Source organism: Vipera ursinii (assembly GCF_947247035.1).
Source record: "Vipera ursinii genome assembly, chromosome: 3".
NCBI lineage: Eukaryota > Metazoa > Chordata > Lepidosauria > Squamata > Viperidae > Vipera > Vipera ursinii.
In genome coordinates this window covers 184501714-184520905 of record NC_139516.1, presented here as the reverse complement: position 1 = coordinate 184520905, position 19192 = coordinate 184501714, and the positions used below count along the sequence as shown (strand labels likewise).

Here is a 19192-nt window from a genome sequence, read left to right as displayed (position 1 = left end):
TACCATAGTGCTGCATAAAAGATTGGAATTTCCAAAGCAGATAATATAAAAATTCTGGCATAAGCAATAGGGCTTGGACAAAATGTGTATGAAAATATGAATTTATCCATAATAATGAATGTTCATGTTAATTATGCAATAGTTCTAATTAACCAGCACAGGTTTAACATCACTATCCTGAACATCACAGTTATTATTGTTTCCACTGTGTTGATTATACAATACCCTAGTCAATTTTTTCTTCCCAAGCTAGGCTGGAAAACACACAAAGATGCACTGCCACACATACATATACACATTAGGTACCTTGCATTTGTCCCTATTCCCACCTGTTTCTCTATTTTTCTACATCTTCTTGGCCTCAGAAAAGTTAATTGAACCACAATCAGCATTTTTCCCGATGTAGCTTAATGGAAGGACTTAAGCCCATGAAGCATATTTTTGAGAGCAACATATATTTGAGAGCTATATCTAATCTTTTGAGTTTGTTGATTGGGCTCTCTGACTGCACTCTAATCTGAAAACTGTATAAACATCTGTTTATGTAGTACCAGGAGCAGCCTCAAATCAAGGTTATCTATATTTATGGATCTCTGTGCTAAAGTAAGCTCCATTACATTCAGTGGAAACTTTGAAGGAAAATGTAACAGAATAAAATGCTGACTTAATTGTAAAACTGTAAAATTATATTTAATCCCATTATAGTTTCTGATTGGATCTGGTTTCATATGATATGCAATTGCTAAACTAAGAGCAATTAGCCTACTTTTCCATATGTGCAAATTAAAAAAAATTAACCATATGTAAATTTGAAAACATTAAAATAATTAGCTGTTATTTGAAATAATTGCTACACACAGTTAGAAGAAAATTTAATTTATTGTCAATATTTTTTTAAAAAAATATCTAACATAAGAGTATAGACCAATAATATTTATTTACTCCTTACCTTGATTCAAAGTTACTTCTGAACAATGTTTTTATGAAAATAGCATGAAAATATTAAGATCCATAGTTTTTTTAAATATGAAACAATGCCATGTCCAAACCATCATTCACATCATTTATATTGTTAGTTGTCTGGAGTTTTTAAGTGTATTGCCATTCTTGCTTTCTAGTCTAATTAGCTAAATTGAGTTTCTTTACAGAGCAACAATTCCTAGGATGTTTTGAAGATAAATGGTTAGAATCCCTGAGTGGAAGATTAAAACATTTAATAGGTCATTTCATTCACAAACCCTAAATTATGTCTATAGAATTCTCATCACTACACTTAGCATGCTACACGGCAATCAAATAATAGCATGAAGTTTATTCAGACCACTAAATGGAATATTGATGTATTAACTACAATTCAGAATAAATGTGATTTATTATATCATATTGCAATCCAATAACTTCTTACATTGTTAATTGCCTTTCTAACATCGTCAAACTGCAAGAAAACTATTATTTAAAATAGATGAATCAAATAATTGAACAAAAATATTCTATCAATAAAATAAACTTTATGTCATGAATTGGATATAAGTATTTTAGTTCCTGTTCTATTTCTATTTCTCCTTATCATCTCACTACTTACACAAACTCTGCATTTACTGTTATTTTATACAAGCTCAAAGGTTTTTATTTGGGACTTATATTGTAGGGGCAAAATTGTCAGAGATCATAATAATGTTCTATTCTATTCTATTCTATTCTATTCTATTCTATTCTATTCTATTCTATTCTATTCTACTCTATTCTATTCTACTCTATTCTATTCTATTCTATTCTATTCTATTCTATTCTATTCTATTCTATTCTATTCTATTCTATTCTATTCTATTCTGTATTTCCATCAAAATTCCTACAATTTAAAAATGAAAAACATTGCCACACTTCAAATTAAAATATTTTTTTTAAAAAATAAGGGCAATATTTTAAATGGGTTTTGCATCCAGTGTCAAGCAAATTATTCTTCCTTTAATTTCTTCTTACTTCCCGCCCCCTTAAGGGCTGTGGTGGTCTAAAGTTTTTCAGCATGCAATAGGCATGCTCTCCTTCAGCAGTGCAAAGGAGGTTGCGAAATTTGGCCAGCTGTGGATAAAAAAGGTACAAAATTCAGCAAGAATTAATGCCAAAAATGCACTCCACGTGCACATTATTTTCTTCCTTGTGACACATATTGATATAAACCTGTGCTTTTTTATGAGCAATTAGTTTCCAAATGAACCCATAAAGACATAACAACAAAAACAGAGTTAATGAATGATGACTTATTATGAAACAGTGCCTACATAATATTTGTAAACATAAACTGAATGTATTTAATTTGCACTGTAACATTTAAACACATTAAGCGTGAACAAGCCTCAAGCGCACATTTACTATCTCGCAATTTTGACAAGCCACTGCAACCGAATAAAGGAGCTCTTAATTATATTTGCACTTTAATGGTTAATATTGATTAAATATGTACCATCCAGTCAATGCCGACTCTTACAAGACACATAGACAGATTTTTCCTATGGACTATCTGAGTGGTTAATATAGTTAGATTTTAATAGGTGACCCATGTAGACTTCTGATATCAGAATATAATAAATGGCAAACGTTCGTATGAGAACCCCTTTAAAAAGAGAGATTTCACATGGGAAAGTATTGTCTCTGGTCAGAGCCAAAACATACCTGTTCAGAGCAAACACTTATAGGCTCCCTAAGAACGATCCAAATGACACTCTCAAGAAGAGGGGGGACTGTGAGAGACCCAAGGTAAGTCCAGTAGTCCAGTGAATGAGGGAGCAGACAGGAAGGATCAAAATTGGTGAACCTGTGCTGTTTACCCTAAAGGAAAGAAGGATGGCAGGAATTAGTAAATGCCCTCTTCATCCTCACTGTGTGGCATATAACTTTTGCTGTTAATTCTTCCTTCTATGGCAGGCTTCCTGCTTCCAGAAGATACCTTTCCTTCTCCACTTTTGCCTCCATGAACACAGAGATTTAGATTATTCTATGGTTGTTCATACATACTGTAGCTGCATCTCATTCTCAGCACTAGTTTGTTTATTATTTATTTATTTATTTATTTATTTATTTATTTATTTATTATTTAAATTTATATACCGCCCTATTCCCATAGGACTCAGGGCAGTTTACAGGGAAAATTAAAAGTTAAAATACATCACATACAATTAACCCCAGAAGGTTGGCAGTTTGGCGGGTCGAATCCCGAGTGCCACGTAACAGAGTGAGTGCCTGTTACTCGTCCCAGCTTCTGCCAACCTAGCAGTTCTAAAGCACGTAAAAATGCAAGTAGAAAAATAGGGACCACTACGGTGGGAAGGTAACAGCGTTCCGTGCGCCTTTGGCGTCCAGTCATGCTAGCCACATGACCACGGAGACATCCTCGGACAAGCGCTGGCTCTTTGGCTTTGAAACGGAGATGAGCACCGGCCCCTAGAGTTGGAAACGACTAGCACGCATGTGCGGGGGAACCTTTACCTTTACTTTACTTTATGGTTGTTCATACATACTGTAGCTGCATCTCATTCTCAGCACTAGTTTATTTTATTTTATTTATTTATTATTTAAATTTATATACCGCCCTATTCCCATAGGACTCAGGGCGGTTTACAGGGAAAATTAAAAGTTAAAATACATCACATACAATTAAAATCGATTAAAACTAAGATTAAATTAATCCCTGAACTTAACTAAAACCCCATTAATTAAATAATTAAAACCCCTCAGTCTGGGCCAGACAGCTCAAAAAATCAAGTTTAGTTGCCCTTTCTCAAACTCTAATGTTTGTAGGACTACCAGATTTGGGCTGCAAATATGTGGACAATATCAAGAGGGCAGAATTAGTATTTTCTGTATCCTCTCTACTTCCATCTAAAGGTTTTGCCCATTTTACTGCCAAAATTTGGTAGCTTTTAATGCTTCTATAGGGGTAGTCCTCGTTTAGGATTTCCTTGTACAGCAACTGTTTGCCATTAATGACACTGATGAAAAAATAGTTTTTGTGATCTATCACAGCATTTATGACCTTCGCAGGTCTATACAGCAATGGAAAGCTGAAGTAAGATCATAAGCACAGTTGCAGTTTCACTTAGTGACCGCTTTCCTTAACAACGGCGTTGCCAGTCCCAGTTGTGGCCGCTAAACAAGGACCACCTGTAAATGGCAAGAGACAGTGTGCTTGTGAAAGGTTTAAAGCACTCCAATTGTATGGACAACCCTAGAAATTATTATACAATACTCAATTAAAGCAGCTGAGGAGAACCGGAAAGAGGACGTGTAGATTTAGCATTTTGATTCATCATCTATATTTATAGAGATATTGTATGTTCCACACTACCAGCAGAGGAATCATAACTCTGTGAATCAACAGGTCTGCCATCTATTATCTGAAATAGTTTTTAGTAGTAAAGTTTGCATTGCAATCCCAGTAAGAATAAACGGTACTAGGACCTGATCTGCCTTACCTTCACTTTAATGGTATCCAGTTTGTCTGTGATTTTTTTCAGTTGTGAATTGCATTCACCCAACTGTAAATATAAACGTAAGATCATTTCTTTGTCTGAGAGAAAATGAAGTTTTATTGATTTTAAACTTTACTGGTTTTTACAATTAACTTTTGTCAGCAAAATGGTTATCTGAAAAGTTTAAAAAGAAAGCATAAATATATGCAATTAAGAAAATGTATTTTAAAAAATAACCACAGGAGATAAAATGTCAAAATACCTAAGAAAAATGAGAGGTTTTATGTAAAGCTATTCTATAATTATAATCCTATTACTAAATCCAATTATGAATATGCAACCCACCTCACACTATCTAATGCAAACTTTGCTAATTCCAGGAAGATGTACTTTTGAATACATTTGCATGGCTGGTATGGTAGAACTCTAGAGATATTTTTTCTGGAGAATATCTTCTTAAAGGCTCTTTTGGAATAATGAGGTGAATGAGGGTGTACATTCCATAAAAGGAAACTGCATCTAGGAATTTTTTCTTGCTTAAAAGTTTGAAAAATAAATACTTTGCTTTCCATATAATATTTCATATATTTGTATGTACTAAAACATCACATACATTCTTCAGGGTATTTCTTGTAAAAAAAATTCAAATATGAATACAAATATATATGTGTGCAGGGGGAGTTTGGCACCCACAAGGTGATCCATTGTGTCCTCTGAATCTATTCCCAGTTGCATTGTCAAATTTTAATTTCTCAACATTTGGAAACAGAAAGTACTAAAAATAGTAGAGTAAATGTAAAATAGGTTTAAATAGGCTTGTTTTTAAAAAGGAGAAAATTCCATCTTCCCCAAATAAAACCAGGAAAAAAGAATCACCCATCCACTTAAGATCCTGGAGGGTCTATAATTGATTCCAGCACCCAAATTGGTGAAAGGTACAAATGATAAGCCCAACCACTATGATTCTCATCCCCCTGGAAGCCATTATGCCTAGTTTTGAACCAGTAAAATGTTCCTCGCCCTGACAGACAAAATTATGTGCTAAACAATAGTCTGATCTTTTGTTTCCTACATTTGAAATGAAAGAATATCATTTTATTTCCTTACTTTTAAGAAAACAGCCATGACTGCTAATCCATCAGGTTTCTGAGCAGCTTCAACAAAGCTGGGGTATTTATCTGCATTCCAGTGCACCACATGAAGCTGAAAAGCAAGAAAATAAGTAAAATTAATCATCACTTTATGAAGTTAGCCAGGAATCTGTAACACATGATGGAGTATTGGGAGCTAAGTCATTATTTTTTACGAGTAGCCAAAAGCCATCTTGATGCATGTAGTCCTTTGGAAGCTCCACGCACTCTGGTCCAAAGCTCTGAAGATCCATTCTAGTCAGTCCTAGTTTGGGGCATGTTTATAAAAATAATAAAAAGAGTCTATGACAAATCCTCATGCCAGTCCCTCCCACCAGCTGTGTTCCCACCCTCATTTTTCTTTCACAGATTCTCAGAGTCACACACACTGGATCAAGGGCTTTAACATCCTTTCAAGAAAGCTGCTTTGTAAGTGCAAAGTATTATTATGAATAAAATCTAGAAGTTCTAATGGCTCAGTTTGCTAAATCTGGATTCTTAAGGTGTCAACACACACACTTTAAAAAGCCGGACAATATATCTCCTGAAATATTGTGAACATTTTACAAAAAGGAAACCAATGCTTTCAACAGGAATGGCTTTTATTAATGAAAAATAACAAACAAGAAAGGACACGAAAAACACTGTGGGGGAGGCCCATCCCTACGGCCCGTGACTTCTTTTTTTAAAGATGTATGTACTGTATCTTGTCTTACCACCGCTCTTTCACCACAGCTTGTTGGAGAAATCTTTTAAGGCCTGTTTCTTTTATGCATCATCCTCAGCAGAACTGTATCGCAGCCTGTTGGAAACACCTGGGTCCAGGAGATAGGCTGCCTCAGATTAATAGGACTTTGGATCCACAGAGATCATCTGCCAGAGGAACAGTGTTGTCTTCTGTTTGCAGAGCAGCTCTTTCTTCCTGCATGTGCCAATTTGGCAGAGGTGCATTCTTGAGCCAAAGAGCCTTTTCTTCCCGGGGCTCAACACCGTACATCTGTTCACTGACCTTTTGGGCATATCTCCACCCATATGATCAGCCTGACACTCTCTCAAATCTAGGGTCTTTTTTTCAAAATCAGTAGGGTTTCTAGTGGGTTCTTGATAATCGGCAGAGGGAAAACTTTTTAAACTAACTAAACATTCCTCAATATTTTCTCCTTCCATTTGGTTTCTTAGATGAAACTTATTTCTTTCCAGCTATATATCTGTTTTGGAACATACTGTTTTCTAAGCACCTCTTATTAATTCGTTATATTCCATCTCACCTGGTTCCTGTGGAAAACATAAGTCTTTAAACACTGCAAATGTCATTTCCCCCAACTGATTTCCCCCCATTAATTTTAGGCATTTTTCTATCTTCCTTTATTTGATTAAGGACATTATTTCTGTGAATCTTCAGTTCTTTCATTACAGTACTGACAAACATGTGCTTCTATTTCAAACTACTATTCCATTTCAGAAATATTAAAAAAAACAGAAAAGTTTCTTGCTTAATGTTAGTTAACTAGAAGCAATTTATACTTTTTGAGGACTTCATGTTGAGAAAAGCAATCATTGGAAATGTTAATATATATAATATATTAATAATGTTAATATATAATAATAATGTCTCTTCCATTTAGCATTTTTGTAATTTCATTTCAGCATGGAAAACACATTAAAATAAATTGACAGAGATTGTAACTGGACTACACTTTTTGACTGAGAGAATTGTTATACTATTATAAAAGCAGAACATTTACATTGATTTTGGTTCCACACAGATGTACCTCACTACATCTCCACCCAGCATGGTCTCAAGCCCATCCAACAGACCAATAAATCAGCCAAGAGGGAAATAGTGTTGTTTCCCTTGGGTTTTTTTTTTGAAAACATCAACAGAAAGCACTTTAGTCTGTTTTATTAAGTTTTATTCTCTCTGACACAAATATTGTGAAAAATATAAAAGGGAAGGCTTAGTATTTACAGGTTAGGCATTCCCACATGCTTAATTGACCCTCATTTTCCTCTAGCAAGTTTATCCTGCTTATGTGGCTTAGTAAAATGTAAGGCCAATTTGAGATCAGTACATACTTCCCGTGTGCTGAGAAGTGAAGTGAAAAGGAGGAAAACAGAAAATTATTAAACCTAATGGAAATCTTGGAATTTAAATGCATTTAAATTAATTATTAATTTTCTTTAGAATGCTAGTTATAGTTTCAGTGGACAAGAAGTTTAATTCTCAAAGAAGAAAATGATATGCAATATAGTTTTGCTTTATTTGTTCTGGTATTCACCAATATGAACCCAAAGAGCTGATTAATTCCAGGGCCTCCATGTTTTGCACAGCAGTTTTACCATGTCACTTGACAGTGAACACTGGAATATTTTAACGGAAGATTTGCATCCATAGCAGTTATGTGTGAGGTCAGAATATTGAATCTCACCATTTTTGTCCACCTGTGTTCGGCAAAAGGTACGTTCCTTTAAAAAATTCAGTGTCCACAGACATGTGGCAAGCAGAGAAAATAAATTCACAATGGGCTACAGATGCACTAGTAGCATAATAGCTACAAACATACTGTGCAATAGACATAAATGAAAGACAATATGGAAATGTTTCTGAGATCACACCAAAACCACTTTCCATAGCCACCAGATATTATCAACAGCACGGGTTTTAATTAAAACAACAACAACACTGATGTGCAATTCTAAGCAGATATGATTGGGAGTAATTCCCATGGAAATTCATGTAATTTACTACCAAGGATATGATAAATATACAAGATACAGTGAAAATTTCCCAGCCAGGCTAGTTTTAAATTCCAAAAATTACATATTTGGAATTAAAAATTTCCAAACTAAATAATAAAATTCATCATATAGTATTACATTCTCCTGCCTGAACGTGACCAGCTACATTTTTTGGCCAATATCACTAAACACATGCAACCGGTCCTATAATAAAATTTAACATTGAAAATTAATAATTTTACTGCTGAAATCACACCAGTGCTTTATGCAATAGTCATCTCAGAAATGACAGCTTTAATTATGCTGCAAAAGTAAATCCTGTTGCTTCAGAACAGCTCAGAGGAGTACTTTACCTCTGCTGGGAATTTTGCTCCATCCACAGCATGTTCAGAACCAATGTCATCACTGGCTCCCCAGTGGAAGTGGATTTGTCGCAGCCTATAATTTCCAGCGAGTGGACCCCCACTTAGCACTGTAAAAACATTAATAATTCTTATTGTTAAACAGAGAGTGGGAAACTTTTAGTGCTTAATCATATTTTCAGACTACTTGAAAACTGGTGTGGAAAACACTGACTGGATCTCTCAGTGTTAAATAACTGCTGGAGGTTCTAGCTTAGCACTGGAGGGCTTTATTTCCCCTGCATGCTTTATGTTTTTTCTAAATAACTGTCCTGAAAATTGCTATTCACTCTACAGAGGAAAAAAAAGGCAAGCAAAAAACGATTGCAAAGGAAATCTGAACTGTTCCCATGAAATGAGAGCAACATAAAACTAACTATGCCGAAGATGAGAGAAAGCCGTGTTTGAGAAAGGAATTTAGGCCACTTTGAATGGGGCTTTTTAGGAAGGTATCCAACTTTCTGCACCCAATCAGATAAAATCATATTCAGGAAAGATGTGGACAGCTCATTTGAATGCAAACATATTTAGACAATTACAACTAACTGAAACTCACTCGAGTGAAAAGGTAAAAGGATCTTCTCTGGAGAAGAGCTGCCTTATAATTTAGATACAATTAGCTATAGAGCATTAAATCAGACATAGATTTGCTAGAAAACAAACCTGATTTATTCTCAGTGTCATCAAATTCCACACAGGTGGAGTGTCCATTATTGAGTATGACTTTAGCAGAGGAAGGATCGTAGATGGGGCTGAGAGGAAGCAGTGTGGGGTCATATTTAGTCTCTATAGTTTGAATATCAATGGGAGATTGCCGGTCTCCATCAGCAATGGGGAAAATTTCCTTCCAGTGAGTAGGTCCTAGAATACATTACAGTAAAAACACTGTTTACAGAATATCATTTGGTACAGTCTGACAAACAAAGAATTTGTCATATAAGAAAATGCACAAGAACCTACCTGGATTTTCTTATTTTTCTTTTTTAAAAAAATAATAATAATTTAAAATGGTTGGATTTAAAGGGATGGAATATATACCACCCCATCATCTTTGGTGGGCTGAAAGACAGCCCTCTACACAAATATCTTAATTCTAATTAATTGAATACCCAAGGATGCAGGTTAGAACACTAGAGCTGTTCATTTTCTGCCTACTTCCAGGCATTCTGGTCATTAGGAATGCAGCAAACACCTGAAATTAACACACATGCAATAGATTCAGAGAACATTTATCCATCAGATGATTTAATCTGTCATTCACACAACTATAATGTTTTACTTTGGTTCAGTAACATAGAAAGTGCTTTATTCAGAGATATAGGTTAATTTTGGCTCATCAAACTTTTAGATAAGGTTGAAGAAGATATTCTGCCTAATGAATTCATGAAACTAAGCATGGCTTAGGAAGCCCAGAAACTGATCTCCAAACTTGACATAGGGTAGTATGGTCACTTTGAAAAGAAAATACTGTACTGTCATGGAAGACGGTTCAGAACTGATTTATAATTGCAATACAGCAAGATAGAATTGGGATGGTGTACTACACAATATCACTTAGAACTGAATAGGGAAATGCTAGCAAGAGTTTTAAAAATTGTGCTCTCATTGGTACATACAGTTTATATACATTTATATACATTTTTTTTCAAAGTAGAAGGTGATTTCCTAACTTTGTCATCAGAACTTATATAGTCTGCATTTCCCCCCTAAAATACCTGAGTTATTTATTTGAAACAACCAAGTCTCAGTCTACCAGTCATTATCATATGTGCAATACCAGGAGTTAAATTTTAGAAGTACCAAACTTCACAAATATCAATCTAGGGCAGAATAGAAAATAGAACCAAAATACTCAGCATATTAACTGCATATAAGGTACTTGTTATCCTAGTTTAATTGTCCCAGCTTTCTTCAGCAGAAATGAAAGAATTATAAGGTAGTAAAAGTGTTAGGCATTTTGATATTATAAAAAAAATATAAAACAGTGGTTGTACAATCCTTGGGAAAAGTGATATCTGTTAGTTACAGTATATCATAGATGCAAACCACTGGTCAGTTATTGATCCTAATAACATTTTGAGTAACTGGCATTTAGATCAGCTTTACACACTAGCCATAATATAAAATGTTATTTAAAAATATTCCAAGTGAGTGGCAGCCTTGCTTACTGTGAAGTAGCCCACCCAGGCTGACTGCCATTAATGGGAATTCTAGGAAGTGTAATCGCAACACAAATGAAGAGCAATAAGTTGTGGAATAGCGGTTGTTATTCTTTTTCATTCAGTGAAGAATTCTGCATTGTAAAAGGAATACGGTAAAAGAAATTGTTCTGTTATTTCTGTTGTCAGAAACGCTTCTAGCCAAACTTGGAATTGGTTTAACTTTAGATTTCCTTCAGCAGGAATGCAAAATCAGGTTGCCATTATGCCATTGGAGGTGGTACCAAAATTTTGGAACCTTTTTCTTTTTTTCATTATTAAGAGATAAAATGAATGATTAGGGAATGGATTTCCGTACTTAAAAATCCTAACACCGCCCTCCCCAAATAGAGTCTGGTCCTGCCTACTTTGGAATTAAGTTCTTGAAACACTGTACAGAGTGTAATCCAACTCTCAAACCAAGAAAAAATGTACACTCATCCTACATATTTTCTCCATTCCCTTGAAATAGCTCATAACATTTTCTAGAAATGACTGAAAATCACTTTTTAATTAATCAATTATCTTAAGTGTTCAAAGCAAGTTTCCTACCTAAGCACAAAGTTCCTTCATAAAATTTTAATCACAAGGGATCGTTATTTTAAATACACACCTTACTTGTCTTTGAAATTTCAAAAAAAAAATGAAAGGAGTATGAGGTGCTAAGCTGACTTGATTCTACCCAATCTATAATATGATGAATACACTAGTTAATCTTAAGCATTAGAGACAAGTGAACCTATGTAATTTTATGATTTTTATGGTTTATTTCTGGGTTTTATTGTTGTCATGAGCCACCTAGAGTTGTGTTCTGAAATGGGTGGGAATATTTTTTAAAATAATATTCTACTTGGTTTATCAAGTATTGATAGGGAAGAAATTATGAAATCCTCAAACCTATATTTTGTATTTCCTAACACAGAAAAACCAATTCAAGCTTAGCATTTTATATTACTCTGGTCAGAATCCATCAATCAAAATTCTTCATCAAGAGCTTAGCAAGATAGATGAGATGGAGAGATTATTGGCTTGCCTAAAGTCCTTTAGACTAATAAAATAATATCTCAACCTTCTGTGCTTTTAATTCAGGAGAAAAAAATACAGCATCATGTTCCTTATCATCTCTTGGACACACTGTCTGTTTTACGTCAACCATATTTCTGTCCCACCAAGATTATCTTTTGCACTGTTTCATACTATATATGCAAAGACAAATTGTACTGCAAATGAGTCAGCGATATCATTTTTCATTCCTCAAAGATCATTTATATCATTTAATATTTATCATTCAGTATCAAAAAAAGACAGACAAAAGTTTACTGAGCTGATTGCTTAAGTAATTTTATCCTCGCATAGGTACATCAAATAAGGAATAAATAACTTCTGCTCCCCAAATGCTTTACATTTATTAAGTTTTAAATGCCAGCATGCTGATTTAGAGGGCAATCCTATGCAGATATTCAAGAGGAATTTCCATCATGTTTACTAAAAGTGATAATAGGATAATAGCCTTTAGTAATTGTGGAATGGTTTACCACAAACTTTTTAATTCAATGGAAGCATAAAGTTATTAATCTAACCCATTATTCTGGGTAATTACAGTGAGAATCTAATAATAACTTATTCACAGGAATAAATGTGAATGGAAAAATGTATACAAGTGATTTATTAGTATGAGCTAATAATATAAATCTTCCTTCCAACTAGTAGACACCTCCTAAGAAATACAAAATATCTAAGTACAGAAAATTAATGCTGAACTTCCAAAAATGCTTTGTGTGTTTGTATGATCACAACAACACAACTGGAGTCACGGATAATAAAAGGACAAAGTTTTACAAAGCTTTGATGTTATTAGGTTCTCAAACCTAGGAACCCCACTGTATTACAAGTGGAGCCCCCACTGATAGTGGAAACAAATTAAGCTTGACATGTTGTTGGATAATCTTGATATGTATTTAGTCCACCAAAGCAATATCTCTTAGATGTAACACCCAGCCTTCTAATAACTTATCTAAGTTCTTCCTTATGAAGCAGGACACAAAGGTCTGCTTCCTAAACAGATGTCATCCACCCTGCTGTAGCATTGAGATTAGAAAACAGCAACCCAAACTAGTCTTTCATTACTTGTATTATTGTGATAAGTACACATCCAATAAAACATGGTACATTTTAAAATGTCTTCCTAAATCTGTTACTGAATCCTGTCTACCACAGACAGTAAAGGAGTATACAAAATCAGAGTTGTTCTAAACTCATCAGCCAAACAGGCGGAAACTTAGAACCCCTCAAAAAATATATTTGTATTGGAAAAAATCAAAGGGGTCTTTACAGAAGAAACATTTGATATCTCAATAATATTTAATAAATGTTTCATAAATCTTTCATTTATTCCTTCCACATTCAAAATCACTTTCAGGTTTAAAGAGCTCCAGCTGCACCAGGTTTTTATTTGCAAAAATTAACTAAAAGAAGTAGAAGTAACTAAAAATCAGTATTGTCGATAATATGCATTTCTCTTTTGAATTCCTACATGAACAGAATTCAAGTGTGCCACTTAAGAACTGGAATTGAAGTAAAATTAATTTTAAGTATCTCTGTGAACTCACTTTAATATTTTCCCTGGCCTGATATTAATTTTAATGTAACAGGTACAGAGGTGCAGAGATAGAATAGATACATAGAATGTGCAAACCATAAACCTTCAGATTTAATCCAAAGATCATTATTACAAGTCTGTATTAAAAAATATTAATTGTGATTCTTAACATTACATATAGCAAAAAAGAACCAAAATATGGGAAAACAATAAACTGCCTTATCTCACTTAGCATATCTTAAATGCTCCAACGTCACTCATGCAGACAATATGAAGCTGTTTCTTTCTCTTATTAGGAACAATGGAGTAAAAATCAAGATTTTTGACCCTTCTATAATTTTTGAGCAATTTAAGATAACTTGTGATTTATTCTCTCCACAGATCCTTGGCGAGTGTTCCTTTTCCCTCCAAAATTATGGCTGAATAGAAAAGAATTAGATAATTGAGTATGAAAAGTAATTTGTTATGCAATATCCTTTTAAATTCCATTTTTACGTTTCGTCCTAACTTTGCAGCTTCAAATTTATGATCAAGAAATTTCATTTAATCTCTAACTATATCCAGACTCAGAGAAAATGTACTCTAACTACAAAAAATAATGCATCTATAACTCTACAAAACTTTTAGGAATTTGGCTTCCAAAGGAATACAGCAGAGGGAGAGAAAGAAAGAAAAGAAAGAACGATCTAAGCGAAGGTGTTTCTTCCGCGTTTGTAATAAATTCCATGGGTACTTTTTGGGAAGTAAATCCCGTCACATTGGAAATCAGGCTTGCTCTCAAGGAAACACATGAAACGTAAGAGAGAGGTCGCAAGTCTAGTGGAAGTGGCTTGAAGACGCAACGGCCTAGGAAGGAACCCCTTCCACCTGCTCCCATCCCAACTAAAGGAAAGAACTGGGCGTGTGATGAGGATGGTCGTGGTGGTGGTCATGGTGATGGTCGTCCCCGACAGCCCGCCCCCTGCACCTATTCGCCCAGAGAGCCACCAGCTCTCTTCCTCACCGTTGTCTTCCTCGTATCCCCAGTGTAACATGACTTTAGTCTGCTCACGGGATGGAAGCGATGCAGAGAGGCGAATACCGTCTCGATGTCAAAAGGGGTGCAGACCGGCGGCGGCGGCAGGAGCAGCAGGTGGCAGGCGGAGGCAGTGAGAAGCTCGCGCCCAGCAGAGTCCCGCGACGCCCTTTTATCTCCCGCGTGCCAGCCGCCGCTGCGTCTCCGCCTTTGGCCTCCAGATGGGCCGGTCAGCAAGCAGCCCCCATTCGGGCAATGTCACTTGGGAAGGAGTTACGCGACACGGGAAAGGAAGGCACCCCGAGCTACACGTCTTGCGCGGGTGCTGCGTTCGGGGGGGGGGCAGCTCTTCAGACGTGCTCTTTTCCAAAAGCGAGAATGGGGAGGGATTCCTTTGCGTAGCCTTTTTTAAAAAAACAAAACAAAAAAATATATATTTATTTATCAAATTTAAATACCACTCACCGAGCGAGTGAGCTTTTTGCATTGCTGTATCTAAAATAACTGTCTTAAGGAAAGACAATGTGCAGTGCAATCAGACAAGCTTGTGCGGTGCCTTTTTTTTTAAGGTGTGAAAGTACCTAAAAGAAAATCAGAAGTGATTGAAGGATTTATTTTATTTTCTGCAAAATCCCAAGGAAAAAATACAGGTGGTCCTTGACTTACAACAGTTTATTTAGTGACTGTTTGAAGTTAAATGGCACTTAATGACCAATTTTTATGACCAATTTTTCACACGACCATTGCAGCATCCCCATGGTCACGTGATTTACATTGGATGCTTGACAACTGGTTTATATTTATGACGGCTGCAGTGTCCCCGGCTCATGTAATAATCTTGCAACCTTCTGACAAGCAAAGTCAATTGGGAAGCCTGATTCACTTAACAACCATGTTATTAATTTAACAACTGCAGTGATTCATTTAACAAAGTGGCAAGTAAAGTCATAAAATGGAACAAAACTCACTTAACAAATTTCTCAGCAACATAAATTCTGGGCTCAATTGTTGTCATAAGTTAAGGACCACCTGTATTTACAGACCTGATTTCCGCACATTAGGCCTCTCCATCTTTTTTAGACTACAACTTCCATCACCTTGGACAAATAGGAATAACAGAGATTTCTTAACAAAGGGAGACCCCAAGGTTGGGGAAGCCAAGGCTGATGATTCAGTATGTCACTGAAGGGGAAGCAGGAATTTGGACCTACTAAAGGCTACCGCTGGACAGAGTTTTCTCCTCTTTCCTCAAATATGTCACTGAATTGTCTACATTTAATCTCTATAGCGGGCAAGAACTCCCAAACTCCCAACCAAAGCATAACTGTATTGGTGTCCCATGACTGGTTTTATAGCTAGGAACAAATTAAGCCTTATTTTAAAAGGATTTTTATAGTAGATTTATTTTTGCCAGAGTTTATGGCACGGGTCTTCAAACTTTGCCCTTTTATGATTTGTGAGCTTCAACTCCCAGAATTCCTCAGCCAGTATGCCTGGCTGAGGAATTCTGGAAGTTGAAGTCCACAAGTCATAAAAAGGCCAAGTTTGAAGACCCCTGGTTTATGGTATATTTTTAACTTGCAGTTGAGATTTTTTTCTGCTTCTAGAAATCAGTTTTTACACAAAAGTTGGATGTTGATAATATTTATTTCATCTCCTTTACAATAGGTGCACCATTATCCCTATTGGTCCTTTCAGATTAGAAAAATGAGAATATTGATTAGATTATATGTCTGTGGTAGCTTGTGGACAATGTTTGCAGCTAATTTGTTAGGTTAAGTAATATGCATGTGCATATATAATATACTGCACAACATTGCAGATAGTTTTACATTTAACTATCTAGATTAAGAAAGATATATTATCATGCATACATTTTATACATTGTTCTACATGAAGGTTTGATATTCTTTGATATTCACCATGCAAATGAACCACGGTCCATCCTCCTCTGGTCGGAATATTAATTGTTCTGCAACAGGCACCATTTTTGTTTGGAAATATGGTTATGTATGAGCTGCAATTATTTTCCAGGTTGAATGAGATTTACAAAGATCATCCAGTCCACTTTTTAGCCCCTATTCTAAATGGGCTTTCCCCCCCCCCCTGCAATCTACCTAGTTCAGACAAAACTGTTATGCAGCAGATGCTGAGCAGCTCTTGCAGATTGAACAGACAGCTAGAGAGATAGGATTGTTTAGAATACAGATAGAAAAGCATAAAAGACAAGAAAAATAATGTACAACATATTGGCCAGAGAGATAAGACTGACTAGTCTACTCCCTTTTGTTTTAATATTCCAACGGGCACTAGAATAGGAAACTAGGGTTGACCAAACAATCTTGAAATTACAGATTGCTTATTTCAGAGTTAATTCTTAATAGTTTCTTTGATTTTGGCACTGTGTAATACATGATTTCACTTGTTATGATTTTATACTTTGTACTGCCGTTAATCAGACCAGAGTGACTTGCTCAACATGTCTTTAAAACCCTCACTTAGCATGTGTAGTGTATGAACCTCACCAGTACAGGTAGTCCTTATGACCGTAATTGAGCCCAACTTTTCTGTTGTTAAGTGAGACATTTCTTAAGTTAGTTTTGCCCCATTTTACGACCTTAACTGAATCACTGCAATTGATTAGTGACCTGATTGTTAAGTGAATCTGGCTTCCCCATTGACTTTGCTTGTCAGAAGGTCACAAAAGTGGTCACATGAGCTTGGAACACAGTAATGGTCATAAATATGAACCAGTTGTCAAGCATCTGAATTTTGGTCACATGATCACGGGGATGCTGCAAAGGTCGTAACTGAATGATGGTCATAGGTCATTTTTTTCAGTGCCGTTGTAACTTTTTAACAGTCACTAAATGAACTGTAAGTCAAGGACTACCTGTATTGTGCAACATTATTTAATATATGCATGTCTTCTTAAAGTAAAACACCTAAAACACCCTGGCCTTCTGATATTTCTCTGATATTTTAAAATCAGGAGGAGCCTGATAACACCGTTTCAGATTAACAAATTGTATGAGAAGGAATAAGCTTTTTATGAGCCACAGGTATTTCATTTGATGCAATGCAGTTACTAGACTGATATGGTGTAGGACATAAATTGGGATAAGGGGGGGGCAGGAGGAGGCAGAAGGCAGAGTGGTTATACAGGCACAGGTTACACATAAAACAAATTATAAGTACCTTAATTGTAATATGTTAAAAAAGCATTATGTATGTTGAGATCTTAAGAGACACTTTAAGTTCATTTGTGTTTGTTTGTTTAGGCAACCTAGCATAGCTTTATTTCAAATGCTTTGGCTTATATAATGGTCTTTAACCAATTGCCTTATCGACAGCTTGCAGTCTGTTGAGTGAACTAAATTCTTAAAAGCTAGGAATGCATTTCTTTTATATCATAATTTGCTTGATGGAATCCAAGGGCCACAAACTTTAGGATTCTGCTTAGTAATAAAAAAAACCCTGGGAGATCTTCATGCATCATTTCCAGAGAGACTTTCCTAAATGAAGCTCTGCTTGATGCTAAAATCAGGAAAGGGGAAAGTAGTTCTGTCTGTAATGATTTTAGGCTTGTGATGAGTTGCTGTGTGATCACTTAAGACTTTGATCTTGTACTCCGTTCCTCTCCTGTTTTAGTGAGAGTTGTAGGAGAAATACGTCTGAAAGATGTGTTTGTTTTTAGCTGCTCCTTTTCCTCTATTATCACAAGGGGTCACACTGGAGATCTTGGAAAGATGATAGTTTCTTTGAGAGGTAAGAGAGTAAGGAAGATAACCATGCTGGCCCAAGTATTTGGTGAGCAGACAAGAAGGCATTCAGGGCAGCTAGGAGATGTTTCATCCAAGTCAAGAATTAGGACCTTTGTTCTTCTATCTCAGTACTCTTGAATTCTTCCACAACAGAGTCCTAAATTCTGCTTCTGTGCCTGAAATGTTTTGAAAGTATGTGAGATTTTACCACATTACAATGGTTAGTTAGGTCACTTGTAACCTGTTGCACATGTACTGTAACCTGCGTCTGCATACTCTGTCCCCCTCCACACACACTTTCCTCCTCTACCTTATCCTGATTTTAATGCAATATCCATAAGCCATTATGTGCATCTGACAAAGTGAGCTGTCACTCACAAAAGCTTTGCTTTTTAATCCATTAAATTATACAGCTCTGAAACCAAACTTCTTCTTTTTTGGCTAATATAGACTAATGCATCTGTCCTCTTACAATGTCCATGGATTTTAGATTCTCTATCAAAAGCTTCACTTAAGTGGTTATGTAAATTAAGGCTACCTTTTATTATTAAATATAGATATCAAATGCCATAAATAAACTCATACAGTATGTGTATTTTAACAAGAGAAAGATTAGAAAGCAAGTTTGGTTTAAGGGTTAAAGCATTAGACTAGAAACCAGGAGAATTTGAGTCACTCTCTCAACCCAGTCCACCTTACAGGTTTGCTGTTCTTGGGAAAAATGGGAGGAAGAAATACATTTATTTATAAAAATAATAAATGCAGGATAAAAATAAATTAATTAAAAATAAATAAAAAGAGAATTAATTGGGGCAATGATTAAGTGACTAGACTAGAAACTAGGAAGTAGTGAGTTCTAGTCCACCTTAGACATGAAGCC

The 19192-nt window shown here is 35.5% G+C and overlaps 1 protein-coding gene across 1 annotated transcript; it reads right to left on the bottom strand.

Annotated features, from left to right (window-relative positions):
* Positions 1-860: 860 nt before the first annotated feature.
* Positions 861-14692, bottom strand: LOC310638537 (carbonic anhydrase 13-like). Its single transcript, XM_083359696.1, has 7 exons — positions 14537-14692; positions 9400-9597; positions 8689-8807; positions 5574-5669; positions 4470-4532; positions 2671-2826; positions 861-2079 (listed from the first exon to the last, which is right to left on the bottom strand). Exons 1-7 carry the CDS (start codon positions 14565-14567, stop codon positions 1966-1968), a joined length of 777 nt encoding a protein of 258 aa, XP_083215822.1. The 5' UTR covers positions 14568-14692; the 3' UTR covers positions 861-1965.
* Between the last annotated feature and the right edge of the window lie 4500 nt (positions 14693-19192).

Coding starts and splice junctions, on each gene's coding strand:
- LOC310638537 (XM_083359696.1), bottom strand. CDS start 14,567: ATGTTACACTGGGGATACGAGGAAGACAACG. Junction 9,598..14,536: donor GGGATACGAGGAAGACAACG/GTGAGGAAGAGA, acceptor AATGTATTCTAG/GACCTACTCACTGGAAGGAA. Junction 5,670..8,688: donor GAGCAAAATTCCCAGCAGAG/GTAAAGTACTCC, acceptor CTTGCTTTTCAG/CTTCATGTGGTGCACTGGAA.